Raw genomic sequence first — 17,994 nt, 5'->3', positions numbered from 1 at the left:
ATAACCTAGAAGCAATGACTAGGACCTGAAGAATAATTGGTTAACTCAAATGTTATACAACCAAATTTTAAAATACAACTTTATAAGTATAGATCGTTTTTAAAATGGGTACGAAGGATGAAACGCGGAAACTCTTTTCTAAGTATCACCAAACTACGAACTCTGGTTAATAAGTTTATATACGTATGCCAACTTTTATTGATTTTCAAAATTCAATTGGCGACTCTGTTTTAAAATAAACAATCTTTTAAATTAATTATGATTAATTTAAAATAATGAATTTTTAAATCAAATTGTAGTTTGATAAATTCCCAGATTATTTAAAACTGAACCCCGAAATTAATTTTAATTAATTTCAAAAAAGTTGTCAAAAATCAGCGACATCTTTTAAAAATAATATTTTATTTTAAAAGAAAATTTCTAACACACAAACCGATGTTGAATTCCTCGAAAACTGAGCTTTCCACAGAACCCGATACAAATGGGTTTTCCGGTTACAGTACTTCGTGGATGGTTTCCCAAACTAACATAATTTGGCGTTCAATTTCTCAAACTAACCTACTTTGTTCATTTATTCTCAAACTAACCTAGTTTACTATTCAAACTCAGTATATTTTTTTATTTTATTTTTTTATTACATTTAAAATTCATCATATATGTATATTTAAATTATTTTTTTATAAATTTGATACATTTAAATTATTATTTGTATAAACTAAATTATTTATATTTTGATATATAATTTAAATTGTTATTTTTATAAATTTGATTATTTATATTTTGATTTATAATCTAAATTATTGTTTTTTATAAATTTGTTTATTTATATTTATTATACAAATTTGAAAAAGAAGAAAAACCAACGAGGTCAAAGCTAATGCATTCGAACCGAAATAGATAATACACGAAGGACCATCATTTGTGGGAGGTGTGACCAAGAATGTCATACGAGACGTAGTTAACGCTGTCTTGAGAAAAACATCAATAATTTAGATAAATGATAATTGTAATCGTTTTTATGAATGATTAATTATTATATTGTTATGGTTAAGATTTTTTTAATTTATTAGTATTTATCAGTTATTTATTTGAATGCTAAAGAAAATATTTATTACACTATATAAATAATAAGAGTAATGATAGGGGGAGCGAAAGATTCGTAGCGAATGAGGCAGCGAACGACGTGGAGCGCACTTGTTGACTCGGTATATTTTTATTTTTTTTCTTTTATCTTCGTTAATAATTTTCCCTCTCTTTCCACTACTTACATTTTCTCTTTTTTAAACTCTTAATTATTGTTTATCTCTTTTCTTTATTTAAAAGTCTCTTTCTTTTCATGTCCGTTCATCTTCTGTGATTTATTAGAAACTCAATCAATTATTGAAGCTCAATCAAATACATAATGGACAATCAATTATAAAAGTTCACTCAACAACATTCAACTACTAGCACACCATGTTAGTTATTCTCTCTTAGTGGTTTTTTTTATCTATGTTGAATATTAGTTGTTTGTGATTTGAGTTGTATCTATCTTGAATATTAGTAGTTTGTGGTTTGAGTTAATCATGTTAGTAGTTAAGAATTTGTCTCCTAGTGATCCAATTTAAAATGAAGTGAAATATAACAAAAATGATGTGCATTAATTCACAACCCATCTTCATCTGGTTCTCTTATATATAAATAAAAAAAAATAAATTAATGAGAGAGATAAATAATTAAAATGCATGTTTATAGTGGCATATAAAATAATTAAAAAATATATTTATAATAATAAAAATTGTTAAATAAAAAAATCAATTATTATTATTAAAAAACACAAACACTTAACAATTTTTATTATAATAAATATATTTTTTTTAATTATTTTATATGCCACTATAAACACGCATTTTAATTATTTATCTCTCATTGATTTATTTTCTTTTATTTATATATAAGAGAACTAGATGAAGATGGGTTGTGAATTGATGCACATCATTTTTGTTATATTTCACTTCATTTTAAATTGGGACCACTAGGAGACAAATTCTTAACTACTAACATGATTAACTCAAACCACAAACTACTAATATTCAAGATAGATACAACTCAAATCACAAACAACTAATATTCAACATAGATAAAAAAAACCACTAAGAGAGAATAACTAACATGGTGTGCTAGTAGTTGAATGTTGTTGAGTGAACTTTTGTAATTGATTGACCATGATGTAGTTGATTGAGCTTCAATAATTGATTGAGTTTCTAATAAATCACAGAAGATGAACGGACATGAAAAGAAATAGACTTTTAAAGAGAGAAAAGAGATAAACAATAATTAAGAGTTTAAAAAAGAGAAAATGTAAGTAGTGGAAAGTTTTAAAGAGAGAAAAGAGATAAACAATAATTAAGAGTTTAAAAAGAGAAAATGTAAGTAGTGGAAAGATAGAGAAAATTATTAATAAAGATAAAAGAAAAAAAAAACATATACCAGCAGGTCTAATCAGTGGAGTTCGCTGCCTCATTCGCTACGAATCTTTCGCTCCCCCTATCATTACTCAAATAATAATTGAAATGAAATATATATATATATATATATTAAAATATAAACAATCAAATTTATAAAAAATAATAATTTAAATTATATATCTAAATATAAATAATCAAATTTATAAAAATAATAATTTAAAATATATATCTAAATATAAATAATTTAGTTTATACAAATAATAATTTAAATATATCAAATTTATAAAAAAAATAATAATTTAAAAATAAATATAATGAATTTTAAATATATTAAAAATAAATAAATAAATAAATGAGTTTGAATAGTAAATTATGTTAGTTTGGGAATGAATGAACAAAGTAGGTTAGTTTGGGAAGTTGAATGTCAAACCATGTTAGTTTGGGAAACCATCCCCTATCGAGGGATAGAGTTTGGTCAAGATCATGTACGAATGATTGTTGTTCTTGTTGATAAACAATGCTTAAATACCTATAGAGAGATATGGTTTTGATTTAGAGATATTTAGTTGTAGTGATATTGCGAGATGGGATACCTATCGAGAGATAGGGTTTTGGTTTTGAGATATTTAGTTGTAGTGATGTTGCGAGATGGGATACCTATCGAGAGATAAGGTTTTAGCGGAATCGTATATAAATGATGTCTCGACCTATTGACAAATAGAGTTTTCAGACGGTATTGTGTACGAACGATTATCACATCTATCAATAGATAGGGTTTCTAATGAAACCATATACAAATGATGTCTCGACCTATCCATAAATAGGGTTTTAAGACGGAATCTTGTACGAACGATTTGTACACCTATCAATAAATAGGGTCTCTAACGGAATCATATACAAATGATGTATCGACCTATCGACGTATAGGGTTTTAAGACGGAATTGTGTACGAACAATTAACGCATCTATTAATAGATATGATTTCTAACAGAACCATATACAAATGATGTCTTGACCTATCGACATATAGGTTTTTAAGACGGAATTGTGTACGAGCGATTAGCGCACCTAATAATAGATATGGTTTCTAACGGAACTATATACAAATGTTGGCTCGACCTATCAACAAATAAGGCTTTAAGACGGAATCATGTACGAATGATTAGCGCACCTATCAATATATAGGGTTTCTAATCATATACAATTGATGTCTTGACCTATCGACATATAGGGTTTTAAGACAAAATCATGTACGAACGAATAGCGCACCTATCAATAGATAGGGTTTCTAACGAAATCATATACAAATGATGTATCGATCTATCAATATATAAGGTTTTAAGATGGAATCGTGTACGAACGATTAGCGCACCTATCGATAGATAGGGTTTCTAACAGAATCATATACACATGATGTCTCGACCTATTAACAGTTAGGGTTTAATCGCATATTCATGTATGAACGACGTCTCGACCTATTAACAAATAGAATTTAGTAACAGAGTCGTGTATAAATGATGTCTCAACCTATTTACAAATAGGATTTATTCACATAGTCGTGTACGAATGACGTCTCTACCTATTCACAAATAGGATTTAGTTACGGAGTTGTGTATGAACGATGTCATGACCTATTCACAAATAGGATTTAGACTAGATCATGTACGTATGTTCTTAGGTCCTTGTCGATAGATATGATTATTAATGGATCATCTTACAAATGATTTATATGCTTGTTAACAAACAAGGCTTACGACGAAATCGTGTATAAACGTTTTCTCATATCTATTATCAAATAGGGTTTAGATACACAACTACAATTAGGTTTTTAGCAGAATCATATAAAAATGATTTATCGCACCTATCGACCGATAAGGTTTTGGATACCTAATAATAATTAGGGTTTATAAAGGGATCGTGTACGAACGTTATCATGTACCTATCATCAGATAGAGTTTTGATACCTAACTACAATTAGGTTTTTTAGTGGAATCGTTTAAAAATGATCTATCGCACCTATCCACAAATAGGGTTTTGGATACCTAATGAAAATTATAATTTAGAAAGGGATCGTGTACAAATGATCTCACGTACTTATCAGCAAATAAGGTTTTGATACCTAACTAAAATTAGGGTTTTTAACGGAATCGTATAAAAATAATCTATCGCACCTATCCACATATAGAGTTTTGAATACCTAATGAGAATTAGGGTTTAGAAAGGGATTGTATAAGAACGATCTCACGTACCTATCAACATATAGGGTTTTGATACCTAATTATAATTACATTTTAGAAAAGGATCGTGTACGAACGGTCTCACGTACATATCAACAAATATGGTTTTGATAACTAACTACAATTAGGGGTTTTAGCGAAATCGTATAAAAATGATCTATTGCATCTATCCACATATAGAGTTTTGGATACCTAATGACAATTAAGGCTTTTAGAGAAATCGTATAAAAACGATCTATCGCACCTATCCACAAATAGGGTTTTGAATATCTAATGACACTTATGTTTAGAAAGGGATCGTGTATGAACGTTTTTGGGTACCTAGCAATAAATATAGTTTTGATACCTAACTACAATTAGGGTTTTTAGCAGAATCATATAAAACTGATCTATCGCACATATCCACATATAAGGTTTTGGATACCTAATGACAATTAGGGTTTAGAAAGTGACCGTGTGAGAACAATCTCACGTACTTATCAACAAATAGGGTTTTGATACATAACTACAATTAGGGTTTTTAGCGGAATCGTATAAAAACGATCTATCGCGCTTATACACAATTAGGGTTTTGGATACCTAATGATAATTAATGTTTAGAAATGGATCGTGTACGAAAGATCTCACGTACCTATCAACAAATAAGGTTTTGATACCCAACTACAATTAGGGTTTAGAAAGGGATCGTGTACAAACGATCTCACGTACATATCAACAGATAGGGTTTTGATACCTACCTAGAATTAGGATTTTTAGTAGAATCATATAAAAAGGATCTATCGCTTTATCCATAGATAGAGTTTTGAATACCTAATGACAATTAGGGTATGTTTGGATTAGTGGAATTGGAATTGACATTGGAATCTCAATTCCAATTTCAATTCCATGAGAATTGACATTGAATAACAATTCAATTCTTATGTTTGGGAAAAGTATAAAATTGTAATTCAATCTCAATTGCTATGTTTGGGAAAATTATAGAATTGTAATTAATCTCAAACATATGTTCGTAAAATAGAATATAATAGAAATAATTTTAATATATATTATTTATTTTATTAAAATATTAGTTTGACAAAACTAATTAAGATAGATCAACGTCAAAAGATTTTTTTAAGTTTCTTTTCATTGAAAATATATCATTTTAACATGTTAATTTAATATATTAAAAATAAAAATATTGGTTCGACATTTTAACTTTCTAAATTTAAAAATAAAATATCAGTTCAAAATGTTAATTTTTTAATATGTTTTCATTTTTTTTTGCACATTTAACATGTTTTTGACATATTTAACACGTTCAACACGTTTTTTACACGTTTAACGCGTTTTTCACATTTTTGATACGTTTAAACACGTTTTTGACATGTTTAATACGTTTTCACACTTAAAACACATTTTCACACGTTTAACTTGTTTTTCACGTTTAACAAGTTTTTGACATTTTTAATACGTTTAACATGTTTTTCACACGTTTTGACAAGTTTAACACGTTTTTCACGTTTTTGGTAAGTTTTTCACATTTTTGGCACATTTAACACGTTTTTGGCATGTTAACACGTTTTCACACATTTTTGGCATGTTTAACACGTTTTAACATATTTGACACGTTTTTGGCACATTTAACACGATTTGACAAGTTTAACACATTTTGGCACGTTTAACATATTTTCAGCACATTAAACACGTTTTGACACATTAACACGTTTTGACACATTAACACGTTTTTATGTTTTTGACACGTTTAACACATTTTTCACGTTTTTGGCACGTTTAACACGTTTTGACACTTTAACACGTTTTTACACGTTTAATATGTATTTACATTTTGATACGTTTAACACGTTTTTCACCCGTTTTACACATTTTTGGCACGTTTAATATTTTTAACACGTTTTTGGCATGTTTAACACTTTTTGACAAGTTCAACACATTTTTGGCACGTTTAACATATTTTTAGCACATGAAACACGTTTTGGCATATTTAATACATTTTCCACGTTTATGGCATGTTTAACATGTGTTAAACGTGCCAAAACATGAAAAACGTACCAAAATGTGTTAAGCGTATCAAAAACATGTTAAATATGTCAAAAACATGAAAAACGTGTTAAACATGTCAAAAACATGAAAATGTGTTAAACGTGCCAAAAACATATTAAATGTGTTAAACATGTTAAACGTGCCAAAAACGTGAAAACATGTTAAACGTGTGAAAAATGTATTAAACGTGTTAAAAACATGTTAAACATATTTAATGTGTGAAAATGTGTTAAACATGTCAAAAACGTGTTAAACATGTCAAAAATGTGTTAAACGTACAAAAAATGTGTCAAAACGTGAAAACCATGTTAAACGTGTCAAAAATGTATAAAAAATTTGTTCAACGTGCCAAAAATGTGAAAAACGTGTTAAACGTGTCAAAAACGTGAAAAACATGTTAAACGTATCAAAAACGTAATAGTTCTTATAAAAATCAATGAGAAACTTGATTGTATTTTAGCGAGAATATATTCATTATTATATCTAAAGGTCATAAGTTTAATTTTTACCGAAAACGCTTTGAATGAAAACGAAAGATCATGATGGTGGACATCCCTCTCTAATTAAAAAATATATAATTTGCATGGACAAAAACAATAATATGATGCAATCAAAATCATTTCCACCCAATGGGTAAGTCATACCTAATGAGCTCTATTATTTTGCTAAAGAGCTTTATTGTGGGTTTTTTTTTAAAGACCAATATTTTATTTATGTATAGAGAAAAGATTGTGATGAAATTTGGGAGAAAGAATTTGAGAGGGAATAACGTGACGCAATCTAATTCGCTGAAAAAATAATAAATTTTCTTTCTCTACTTTATTTCCTCGTCTCTTAAATTTTTTTCAATGGTAGTGATGTAGTGACTAAGGATGGCAATTTGAAACCACCCCGCGAAAACCGAACCGAATTGCCCCGTTTAAGACGGTTTTTCCCCGAAACCGAACGAGGATGGGGCGGAGATGGTATTTGTGTCCCCCGACCCGATTTCACCCCGTTTTCACCCCGATTCTGCCCTGAATACCATAAGCATAATTAAATATATTAAATCACCAATATATTTATTTATTTACTATATTTTATAAGAGTATTAAAATTATTTCTTTATAATAATATAAAATTTTAATATATTACAATATATATTATATTAAAAAATTGGTTTATAAAATTTTATTGTATAATATTTATTTATTTTTTAAAATAAAAATTATTAACGTTGTCCCGCAGGATTCCCCGAAACCGAAAAAAATCGAACGAGGTAGGGATGGTATTAAAAAAATCCCCGAAATTAAAACGGGACGGGATTAGTAATTACATTCCTCGTCCCGAACCGTGCCATTGCCATCCCTAATAGTGACGTTGAACCTCTCCTATTAGTACTCTTATGTATATTTATTTTATGAATAAATTTGTAACATGTTAAGAAAAACAGGACTCATTTATAATCTATGTAATTTATGTATATTTTATCTCCCAACAATCGTCTTCGTTCAGTTCAATAATTTTCTCCCGACTTTCTCTCCCTCCTGCAAAACCTAGGTCTTCTCCTTCTTGATGATTCAGTAATTGCATTTCTATCGTGAGAAATCTTCTGTAGCTTATGATTTTCTAATATTTTCGGCTATATAAAGAAATGATGCAGACAATTTAGGAGGCCAAAAATGGTGAAAAATCCCTAATCTTTAGACACTCTAGAAAGAGAGAATCGAGAGTAAGAGACCTCCATTAATTGATCATTTGCTTGTTGCTCTGTGTTGGAACCAGAAGAGGGGAATCGGCTGTCTGATTTTCCACTTCAGCTGAGGCTCGTTTCATCACCTACTACAAATAAATTCAGGTCTATTTGCTGCATTATAGCTAGATAGAGCGAGTATAAGCAATGTAATGGCTTAGATGGTTCATGTTTTTGTTCTAAAGGCTTAGATTGTAAAAGGCTTTGAGTTTGATCCAATGAAATGAGATTCTGATGAAATGAATGGCTGACTTCTTGTTATTTTAATATATGTTTGTATCATGTTTGATTAAATGTCTTTGGTTAAGATGAAACTTGGAAGATTTATGTTAGATTGAATCAAGTGGTTATAATTTAGAACTTAAAAGGCACAAAAATGTCTTTGAAAGAGCATGATTTGCTTGGTCAAATAACTTTAAAATTCGTCAAAGTGGAGTTAGATGTGTTGTCAAGAGTTGTGTGAAGTCAATTGCTCAGGATCTAGATGAATTGAATTTTGAGATAAAAAAATGGAAAGTGTGACAAATTCCGAAATTTTCAAAATGTCAGAATCTGTTCACTGTAATAAATTGGTTCTAGTATCCCAAACAATTGAGAATTAGAATTTCTTATCTAATTCAATGTTTTAGTGCCTCTTCTAAAAAACTTTTATGTTCTAAGAAAATTTGGTTTGAATTCATCTTGAGGATCAAATCCCTAAAATCCCAAACAAGTGCAGATCTGGATTTTCTGAAATTGTTTCTGCCCAGATTTGTATGTAAAATGTTTTGAGTGATTTCATCAACTTCAAATGCTCTGAAACCTCCTCCAACCTGTTTAGGTTTGTTTTGTGAACATATTTAGACATTGGGTTGTTAACTCATATCATGGTCAAAGCTTAGAAGGATTCTAACTTGAAACATTTTGAAAACAAATAAAAATCCAGATTTGCATCTTGTTTTGATTTCTCTTTGAACTTGGGCCTTAACTTGATGGCATCTTTTAAAGATCCATTCTAAACTAGTTTAGTTAGTTAGGTTTTGGGTTATGGAAATCATTTTACCAATTACTCTCAAATGCTTGTGAAAATGGCCAAGGGAATTGGCTGCCTGTTTTCTGAGCAGCCTTGTTATCCAAACTTGCAAAAATCCAAACCTTAAATTAAATCTATTCTTCTTGAGCTTATTTTTTTTCAAATGGATAGTTAAGACACCAAACTATATTAGGTAATTTTCTTGATGTCACTTGTTTGAGCCATTTGTGAGAAATTGATTTTGAAATTAAAATAAAAACTGATTTGATAAATTTCCTGAAAACCTTATGAAATATATATTTTTTTTAATTTCTAACATGGTCGAAACACATTGATTCTCAAATTTTGAATAAAGTTGAAAATTCATATATATACTTTTTTTTAAATAATTTCCACTTAAAATGGTTTGTGTTTGAGCCTTAGGAAATATGTGATGAAATGATTTTGAATTGATTGAAAAATGTTTGAATGTGCTTGGAATGATGAATGTGCCTAAGTGCTTTGATGTGATGATCATGTTTATGTGGTATGTGAGAAAATGCTTTGATGTGAAGATCATGATGAATTTAAATGTGTTGCATGCTTGAAGTGCTTTTTTAAAATTGTACGAGGAGTGTGAATGTGCTTAAATGATCGAATTGAAAGGAGTTGCTCACTTGACTTGTATGCTGACTTGTCTTTATTGAGCTTAATTGATGATGTGCTTCACATGCTTTGATGTGTTGATGTATTGATTGATTCACATGTTTTAATTATTGAGTACTCTTTGAATGATGTTCATGATTATCATCACTATTGATGCCTTATCTTATTATGATGATTATTGCTTTGAGCCATTGCTATATTGAACTAGACATAGGGATGTAAATGATTGAATAATGCATTTAGGATTTCATGCCTAGATCACTTGAGATAAACCCTAAGTCTAGTCCAATTTCAAAACTCGAGAGAAACTCATTTCCGTTTTCACTACTATAATTTGACCGATTGCTTTGGTATTCTGAGTAATTTCTCACTATTTTTATGTAAACAGGTTATATACTCGGTTGGAATTGTTAGAATTTGTATGAATTGCATTTTTCCTGGGAATCGGATTCATAGGACATAGGGTTTTTGTCGAGTATTTACATGTTCTTGATTCCTTTTTGTTAGGGTTGGTTGTCCGTTTGATTCTCCTGAACGGGGAAGATAGGTGTTGGTTAGAGGATAATGTGTATATTGTGTGTGATTCAGAAGTGGTCTCGTCGAGTTGCTACCATGCTCCCATGGCTAGTAATTCCTCTAATTGGACTTTGGGCTCTGTCTCAGCTGTTGCCACCTGCCTTTCGGTTTGAAATCACTTCCCCCAGGTTGGCTTGTGTATTTGTGTTGTTGGTTACTCTATTCTGGTATGAGATCCTTATGCCACAGTTGTCAGCATGGAGGGCACGAAGGAATGCACGTCTCAGGGAAAGGAAGAGATTTGAGGCCATCGAAATGCAGAAGCTTCGGAAGACTGCAACCCGGAGGTGCAGGAATTGTTTGACTCCATACCGAGACCAGAATCCTGGTGGGGGGAGGTTTATGTGTTCATATTGTGGTCATAATTCAAAAAGGCCCGTTTTAGATCTCCCAGTACTGCCTGGTCTTGGTTTTTCAAATTCTGGAATATTGAAAGATTTAGTAGGCAAAGGTGGAAACATCTTAAATGGAAAGGCATGGTCTGATAATAGTTTGACTTCTCGTCAAGATTGGTTGGAGAATGGTAATTGGGTCAGTGGAAAGCTTAATGGGAACAGTTATGGGCAGAAGAACAGTGTTGATTTTTTCAGCTGTGATGAGGATTGTATGGCAGAAAAGTCTTATTCTTGTGTGGTGATATTCTCCTGCAAGATAACATCAGTTTTGTTCTGGAGCATCGGATGGTTTTGGAGTAAGGTCTTTAGGGCTAGTTGGTCAAGAGATGTTTCTTCATCGGATACAGAGGACAAGGGATTGTTGGCAAGGCAAGGTGAAAATGGGGAGAATTTCCAAGAGAGTAGAGTAGAAAAGGCTCGTAGAAAAGCAGAAGAGAAAAGACAAGCTAGGGTAGAGAGAGAGTTATTGGAGGAGGAGGAGAGAAAGCAAAAAGAGGAGGTTGCAAGGCTGGTGGAGGAACGCCGTAAACTTAGGGATGAAAAGATGGAAGTTGAGAAGGATTGTAAGAATGGGTTAACTAGTTCTACTGAAAAGAATATTAAGAAGGAAGCTGAGAAGAAACGACAGGAAAGAAAGAAGGAAAAAGACAAGGCTTCTAGTAAAAGCAGTTCTGATGCAGAGGAAATTGAAAAACGAGGTGGTAAGGAAAATGAACGGAAGGGTGATAATGATAAGCCGGATTTACATAGATCTGGAGCAGAAAATGGCAAAAATTATGGCACAGGAGTGTTATATGGGAATAAGATCACTACTAATAGCGATCATGGCAGGGGGAATGCTGGTTCACATTACCTGGACAGAATGAAGGGTACTATTTTATCCTCCTCCAAAGCTTTTGGTAGCAACGGTTTCTTCAGGAGGAGTGTTAACACTTCTCCCATGGTTTCAAGAGAAAGCAAGTCGGGTGGGTTTGTAGATCACATTAACACATCTACAAATAGAAATGATCTTTCTCTACCTGGAAAACCAAATATCATTGGTGATGATAAGAGCAGCAGTCAACCTGTAAGTTAATAGCTTGTTTCAATAGATTACTATGTTGATTATCTTATTTGTCTCTATAGTGTTTATGTGGTGTTAATATTTTGGTCGTTGTATGGTAGATATAGTAAGTTTGACTGTAGAATTGTCATTAATGTAGTTCTATATCACATTATTCATTCACCTAAAAGTTAACCTCAATATATCTTGAGAAATGTGATGCCACTGAGAAAGTTAAATCTTGTAAGCGCAATGCGACTTAGAAATGCCACTAATCAAAAGAAAGGGACATTTTTCACTTCTAGTTCTTTTAACAATTAATATTGGAGCCAAGTTGCTATTAGAAGGGGGATAGATAGGTTGCTTGGTTCTTTTCCTGGGAGAGACTATCTAGCAGATTTTAAGCATCAAATTCTCCAATATTCTTACTGGAATGTTAACTTGTAGTAATGGTATTTTCTAGAAAATAAGTGGTAATAAGTGATAATAACTTGTATCAAATTCATCCTTGAGTTTTGAAGTTTAAAAGTGTTCTCCATGTTACAATTTGATAATTACATTATTATTATTATTATAACATTTATTTCACTTTAGGATTTGAAGTGATTAATCATTTAAAATTTTCAAATAGTAAGAGAACGAAGCATTCTTGTCATTGAATTCATGAAATGCAGGTACTCATTGAACCACTACCAATAGCAGCCCCAAAGAAATCATGGCAACAACTGTTTACCCGCTCATCAGCTGTTCCTCCTCCTGTTTCAAATGTTATAAGCAGACCTAATTCAAAGCCCCAGATAGAAGTGCACAGCCCTCCCTTTTGTCAGACCACATCGATAACATATGATAACCCCATTAGCTTTGGATTTCCATCTCCCTTTACCTTGCCTACTGAAACCATGTTTGCTGCTCGTGATCTCTTACCTGAAGAATCTGACATTTTTGAAGATCCATGTTATGTTCCAGACCCAGTATCTCTACTTGGGCCTGTTTCAGAATCACTGGAAAATTTTCAGTTAGATTTAGACACTGGGTTAATTGGATCAGAAAAGCTACGTTCTTTAAGGAGCATATCATCTGCAATATCAGAAATCAGTAGACCGTCTCCAATTGAAAGAAGTTGTAATTCTAATCGATCACCCAAGGCAGTATCTAATAATGTCCAGGAGTTTCACAACTTCCCAGTTGAAGCTTCAAGCCATTCAAAGGAACAGGGAACTTATCAGATGTGGAACACTTCTCCTCTGTTTCCTCATGAACTCAATATACCAGGCAAGGAAGATGTGATGCATCAACTTTTTGCACATAAAACTACAGCGTCACTGTTTCCCAATGATAAGAGCACTATTTCTGGCATTCATTCCCATAACAACTTCCTTCACAGCCAAAATGCTGGGACATTTGGTACTTCGATTTTTGGTCCAGCTGATATTCCGTGGGGGCAAAAAACATTAAGTGGTTTGGAAAATCAATTTTCTGTGGATATAAGAGAGGAAGTTCCTCAAAAGGAAATTATGTGTGGGAGCAGCCCACCCATTGGATCTACTAGCCATCCGCCCCAATCCAATTGTTGGACCAAGTAAGTGCATTCTTTTATTACTTATGAAAACACTTTTAACTGTTAGTTATATTACTTAGGGCTGGTTTGACCTGGATTATTTGGATTTACACCATCACATCATCAGTTACTTTTTTTATTACATTAATCTAATTATTAAACAGAATTCCAAGAGCTATTTGATGTAGGTTTACTTTGAAATAATCTGGAAACCACCTTCCCATCATTGAAATAATCAAAACAAAATACTAAGAGCTTATTTGATGTAGGTTTTATTTTGAAATAATCTGGAAACCACCTCTCATAATTCAAAACCTCAAACAAAATACCAAGAGCTTGTTTGATTTAGGTTTATTGGAAATATATTGGGTTATTTGAAATTTTATCTTTTTGATGAAAAAGTCAATTTTTGAGGGTTATTTGTGTTAATGACTAAAATATCCTTTACATTTAATTTCAAATTTAAAAAAGTAAAGTAAGGGTAATTTTGTATTTTAATTGATGGAGTGATTGATGATGGGTTTATGGATTATTTGGATTAAATTCAAATAACCTTCATCAAGCAACCCCTTACTGTTTTTAACATTTTTATAATATTAAATCCAAATGATATTTTAGTTTTTTTAACTCAAAAACACCCAAAAAATAAAATTTAAAGAAAAAACTTACATCAAACAAAGCTCTTAGCATACTTGTCTTTGTAGAGGCATAATTTCCTTTTCAAGAAGTATAGAATATTTTTCTGCATAATTCATCTTTCCCCAGTCTGGGTTTTATGATGGTCATAAACTGATGCATAGTGTTATAAAATTAGGTAATCAATAGATCAAATTCATAGATTTGAGATTGGATGAGGAGAGAAGACCCTAATCTGCCAGTGCCAGGGTTTGAATTCAATCATGAGATGAGAGATAGAAAGTTTAACAAGATTATTCAACTAATTTTCAGCTTAACCAAAATATAGCGATAACCCTTATATTTATATACTATTCTATTACTAACCACCTTCTACATTACCATCTTTGGTTGTAACCGCTAGGCATCCCAACTGCAACACTTTCACCCTAAAGGTTATTAACCCTAACATTTTCCTTCGTATCATTACTCAGTCCTTCAAATCTTCTTGTCCTCAAATAAGGTATAACAAAATGATGACTTGCAAATTCGGGAGGTTTCTCAAACGATAAGAATCCACTATAGCAAGTCATAAATGCAAGCCACTTAATACCTCACTCACCATCCGGAGGTTCTTCAAATCACAAAAACAATTTGGCGCTCCTTGGTGTCATGTACCGTAACCTTTTTTGATTAAGATACCCAACATCGTTTGATTAAGAATTTCAATTCTCAAACAATCAACAACCGTCTTTTTGAAATTAAGAATTGGGTTTGATTGCTTCAATCCTTCAAAGTAATTCTTATGTGCTCTCTAGAACTTCCATGGACTGTTTACGAGCTTCGCGTCTAACGTTTTACTCTATTTGCATGATCAGTTTTTGCATTGCCACATTTATTCCATTCGATCCAATCTTCTATACTTCCGATCAAATCTTGTATCATTTTCGCATTAATTGTATGATCTCTTTTAGCTTGTTTTCCTTTTCGAGCTCCACCATTTTTGTCTAGTCGAGCTCTTGGGCAGCTTGCACTTCAACGTGACATTCTCTTAACCAGATCTGTTTCTGTTTCAAACGCCTTCAGCTAAATAACCATTGGTGTTAAATAACTTCTAAATCACACAAGCCTTTCAAATCACCAGGCCTTAACAATATATCTAATTAATTCAGCAACCAAAACTGACACATATATTCAATTCAAACAACCTTCAGCCTATTTGGAGCCTTAACCAAACAAAATATTCACTGACGTTTACAGACCTTATATCTTCCGCAGTAGATACTCATCAGTTTAACCCTCATAGTTTATTTTGATGTTCAAAATGCGTGCGTTAAGAATTTAACAAAGGCCGGTTCAATTATTGAACAATACTGGAAGAATACTCTTTGTAATTAGTGTAACAACCTAACAGAACTTTCTGTTGCTCTTCTATTTCTAAGAAAAAATCACGTACATATCAAGCAAAATCAAACTGGTCTTGAAATTAACGCTGAAGATTCTAGGTTTCAAACAATTAAACCATACTGAATTGAACCATACCGAGTTTTCCATGGTGCGTGAGAAGGGAATAGAAAAGGAATCACCACGATTTTGAGCGGTGCTGAGACCTTGTCCAGTGACCCGCTGTGATGACCTGGAGCAAGAACTTCTGAACATCTCTTTGCCGGGTTGCAATGGATTCGGGCTTCAAGTGAGTGACTTCTGGTTCTGGTCGGAGTTCTCATATAGAACAGCGAAGCTCTGATCTATGTCGTACTTGTACTGTCAAAAGAAGATACAACTTTAGTCGCGATCTGGAATTCCTGAAGCGATATCGCGATCACTTGAAGCGGAAATATGCGATACTATTCCAACTAATTTCATTGGTCTGTTATTTCTTTTCAGGCACAATCAGAATTTGTTCTTCTTCGAATCTGCCTCAGATTGACACCAGAACTGCGACTACAACTAACCTTGTGAATTTCGATTTGAACTTCCGACCCCCTTTTTTCACGATTCTTCTTCCAATCCCGATTTTGCTTCAGCCGAGAATTCACCTCACAGGCGCGAGGAACATAGGTACATGCTCTGGATACAAGTGATGCATAATGTTATGGAGTTAGGTAAGAAATAGACTTATTTCATGTATTTGAGATTGGATGAGGAGAGAAGACCCTAATCTGCTAGGGTTTGAAATTCAATCATGAGATGAGACTCTAACAAGAGTATTCCACTAATTTTCAGCTTAACCAAAATATAACTACTACCCTTATACTATTTTATTACTAACCACCTTCTTCATATCAGTCTTTACTTGTAACCACTAGAAGTCCCAATTGCAATATTCAACCTTAGGTTTATTAACCCTAACATTTCATGCTTGCATTTGGAATTATGTTTGAACATTAGATGATGTGCACGAGAAGATAGTCTACCAATAACAAAACATTATTAGCTTTGTTTTTTTGGTGCTTTATTGATTCAAATTTATGGTTTGCTTAATAAAACAGGAAATTAATTGCAGAATGAATACTGAATATGTGTGGAGTATCTGACAATAAAAATCTCTGAAATAATTGATAAAATGTGGAACTAATTTTGAAAAAGCATTTAAAAGATTGTTTACCCTTTATAATGACGGCAGTGTGTTATGTTCACTGCAGGAAGGAATGGGTTGATGGTTCAAAAGAAGTAGTTGGAAAGTCAACAATAGGAAGCCAACACCACCACCACCACCCTGTTGGAAGTCTGTTTTCTCCTCCAGAAGTAGGTTCACTATGGTCGTCCTCTTCTTATGGTTGAAAGAGAGAGGAGAGGGATTAATTGGGAAAAAGAGTAGCATGTATGATCCCACAATTATTATTGTGTGTAGAGGAAAACAAAATGCCTCTGATGGAATAATAATAGTGGACTATCATCTTGGGTTCTGCATATCTTCTTTATAATAGGCATGATGAACAAGATTACACGCAACTTGCTTCTCCTAATATATATCAGGTGACCATGTTGTTTAAGTATATGATAAATCGCTTCTCCTATTAACTCTCTCTAAGACTATTGCTTCATTCTAAACTATCTCAAGTGGTTCACAACTTCACAAGTAAAGAGTTGTTCAAAATTGGCATGAAGTTCAAAATTGTTGTCTGTTTTGTATGCTGTTCTCAGGATTAACAGAAAGTGTATTCAAAGGAATTGGATGGATAGATCAACTTGTAGCTTATAGTAGGGGTTATTTTAACCATGGGTTTAGTTATTTGGTTAAATATCAATTCGGCTCTAATAGATTTATACTATATTCAAAGACCATATATCTGTTTTATGGTTTGGGTTTGTTGGTTAGGTTGCCAACTTCTAGCTTATAGTAGTAGTATTATATGAGTTGACAGCAAGCTCTTGGGTGCTTCATATGGTGAAGATCAAGTCGACAATATTTGACATGAAGAAAATATGGCTCAATGTGTTTTGGTGTGTTTTGGTATGTTTTGGCAGATGTCACCCTATTATACATTTGTTAATTCTTCTTCAAGTGAGATTAGTTTAATGTAAGCTTCCATCCCTATGGTTTATAAATAGGGAGGGGCAAGCTAGTTAGGCTATTTGAGTTGTGGTCTATACATGAGAGAAAGGTGAGATCTCCATCCGAGATTCTTCTTTTACCCAAGAGAGGAAGGTGATATTATGCTGAGTTCCTTTGTGTGTGTAAGTGTTCT

At 32.3% G+C, this 17,994-nt stretch overlaps 1 protein-coding gene across 1 annotated transcript; it reads left to right on the top strand.

Annotated features, from left to right (window-relative positions):
- The first annotated feature begins 8,200 nt into the window (after positions 1 to 8,200).
- Positions 8,201 to 17,302, top strand: LOC124924068. The gene is made up of 4 exons (XM_047464117.1): positions 8,201 to 8,564; positions 10,624 to 12,153; positions 12,804 to 13,708; positions 16,948 to 17,302. The coding sequence occupies exons 2-4, from the start codon at positions 10,681 to 10,683 to the stop codon at positions 17,084 to 17,086; spliced, it is 2,517 nt and encodes an 838-aa protein (XP_047320073.1). The 5' UTR covers positions 8,201 to 8,564; positions 10,624 to 10,680; the 3' UTR covers positions 17,087 to 17,302.
- Positions 17,303 to 17,994: the final 692 nt, after the last annotated feature.

The sequence above is a fragment of the Impatiens glandulifera genome, chromosome 2, assembly GCF_907164915.1.
Source record: "Impatiens glandulifera chromosome 2, dImpGla2.1, whole genome shotgun sequence".
NCBI classification, from domain to species: Eukaryota; Viridiplantae; Streptophyta; class Magnoliopsida; order Ericales; family Balsaminaceae; genus Impatiens; species Impatiens glandulifera.
The sequence above is the reverse complement of the archived record's forward strand: the minus strand, read 5'-3'. Positions and strand labels throughout refer to the sequence as shown.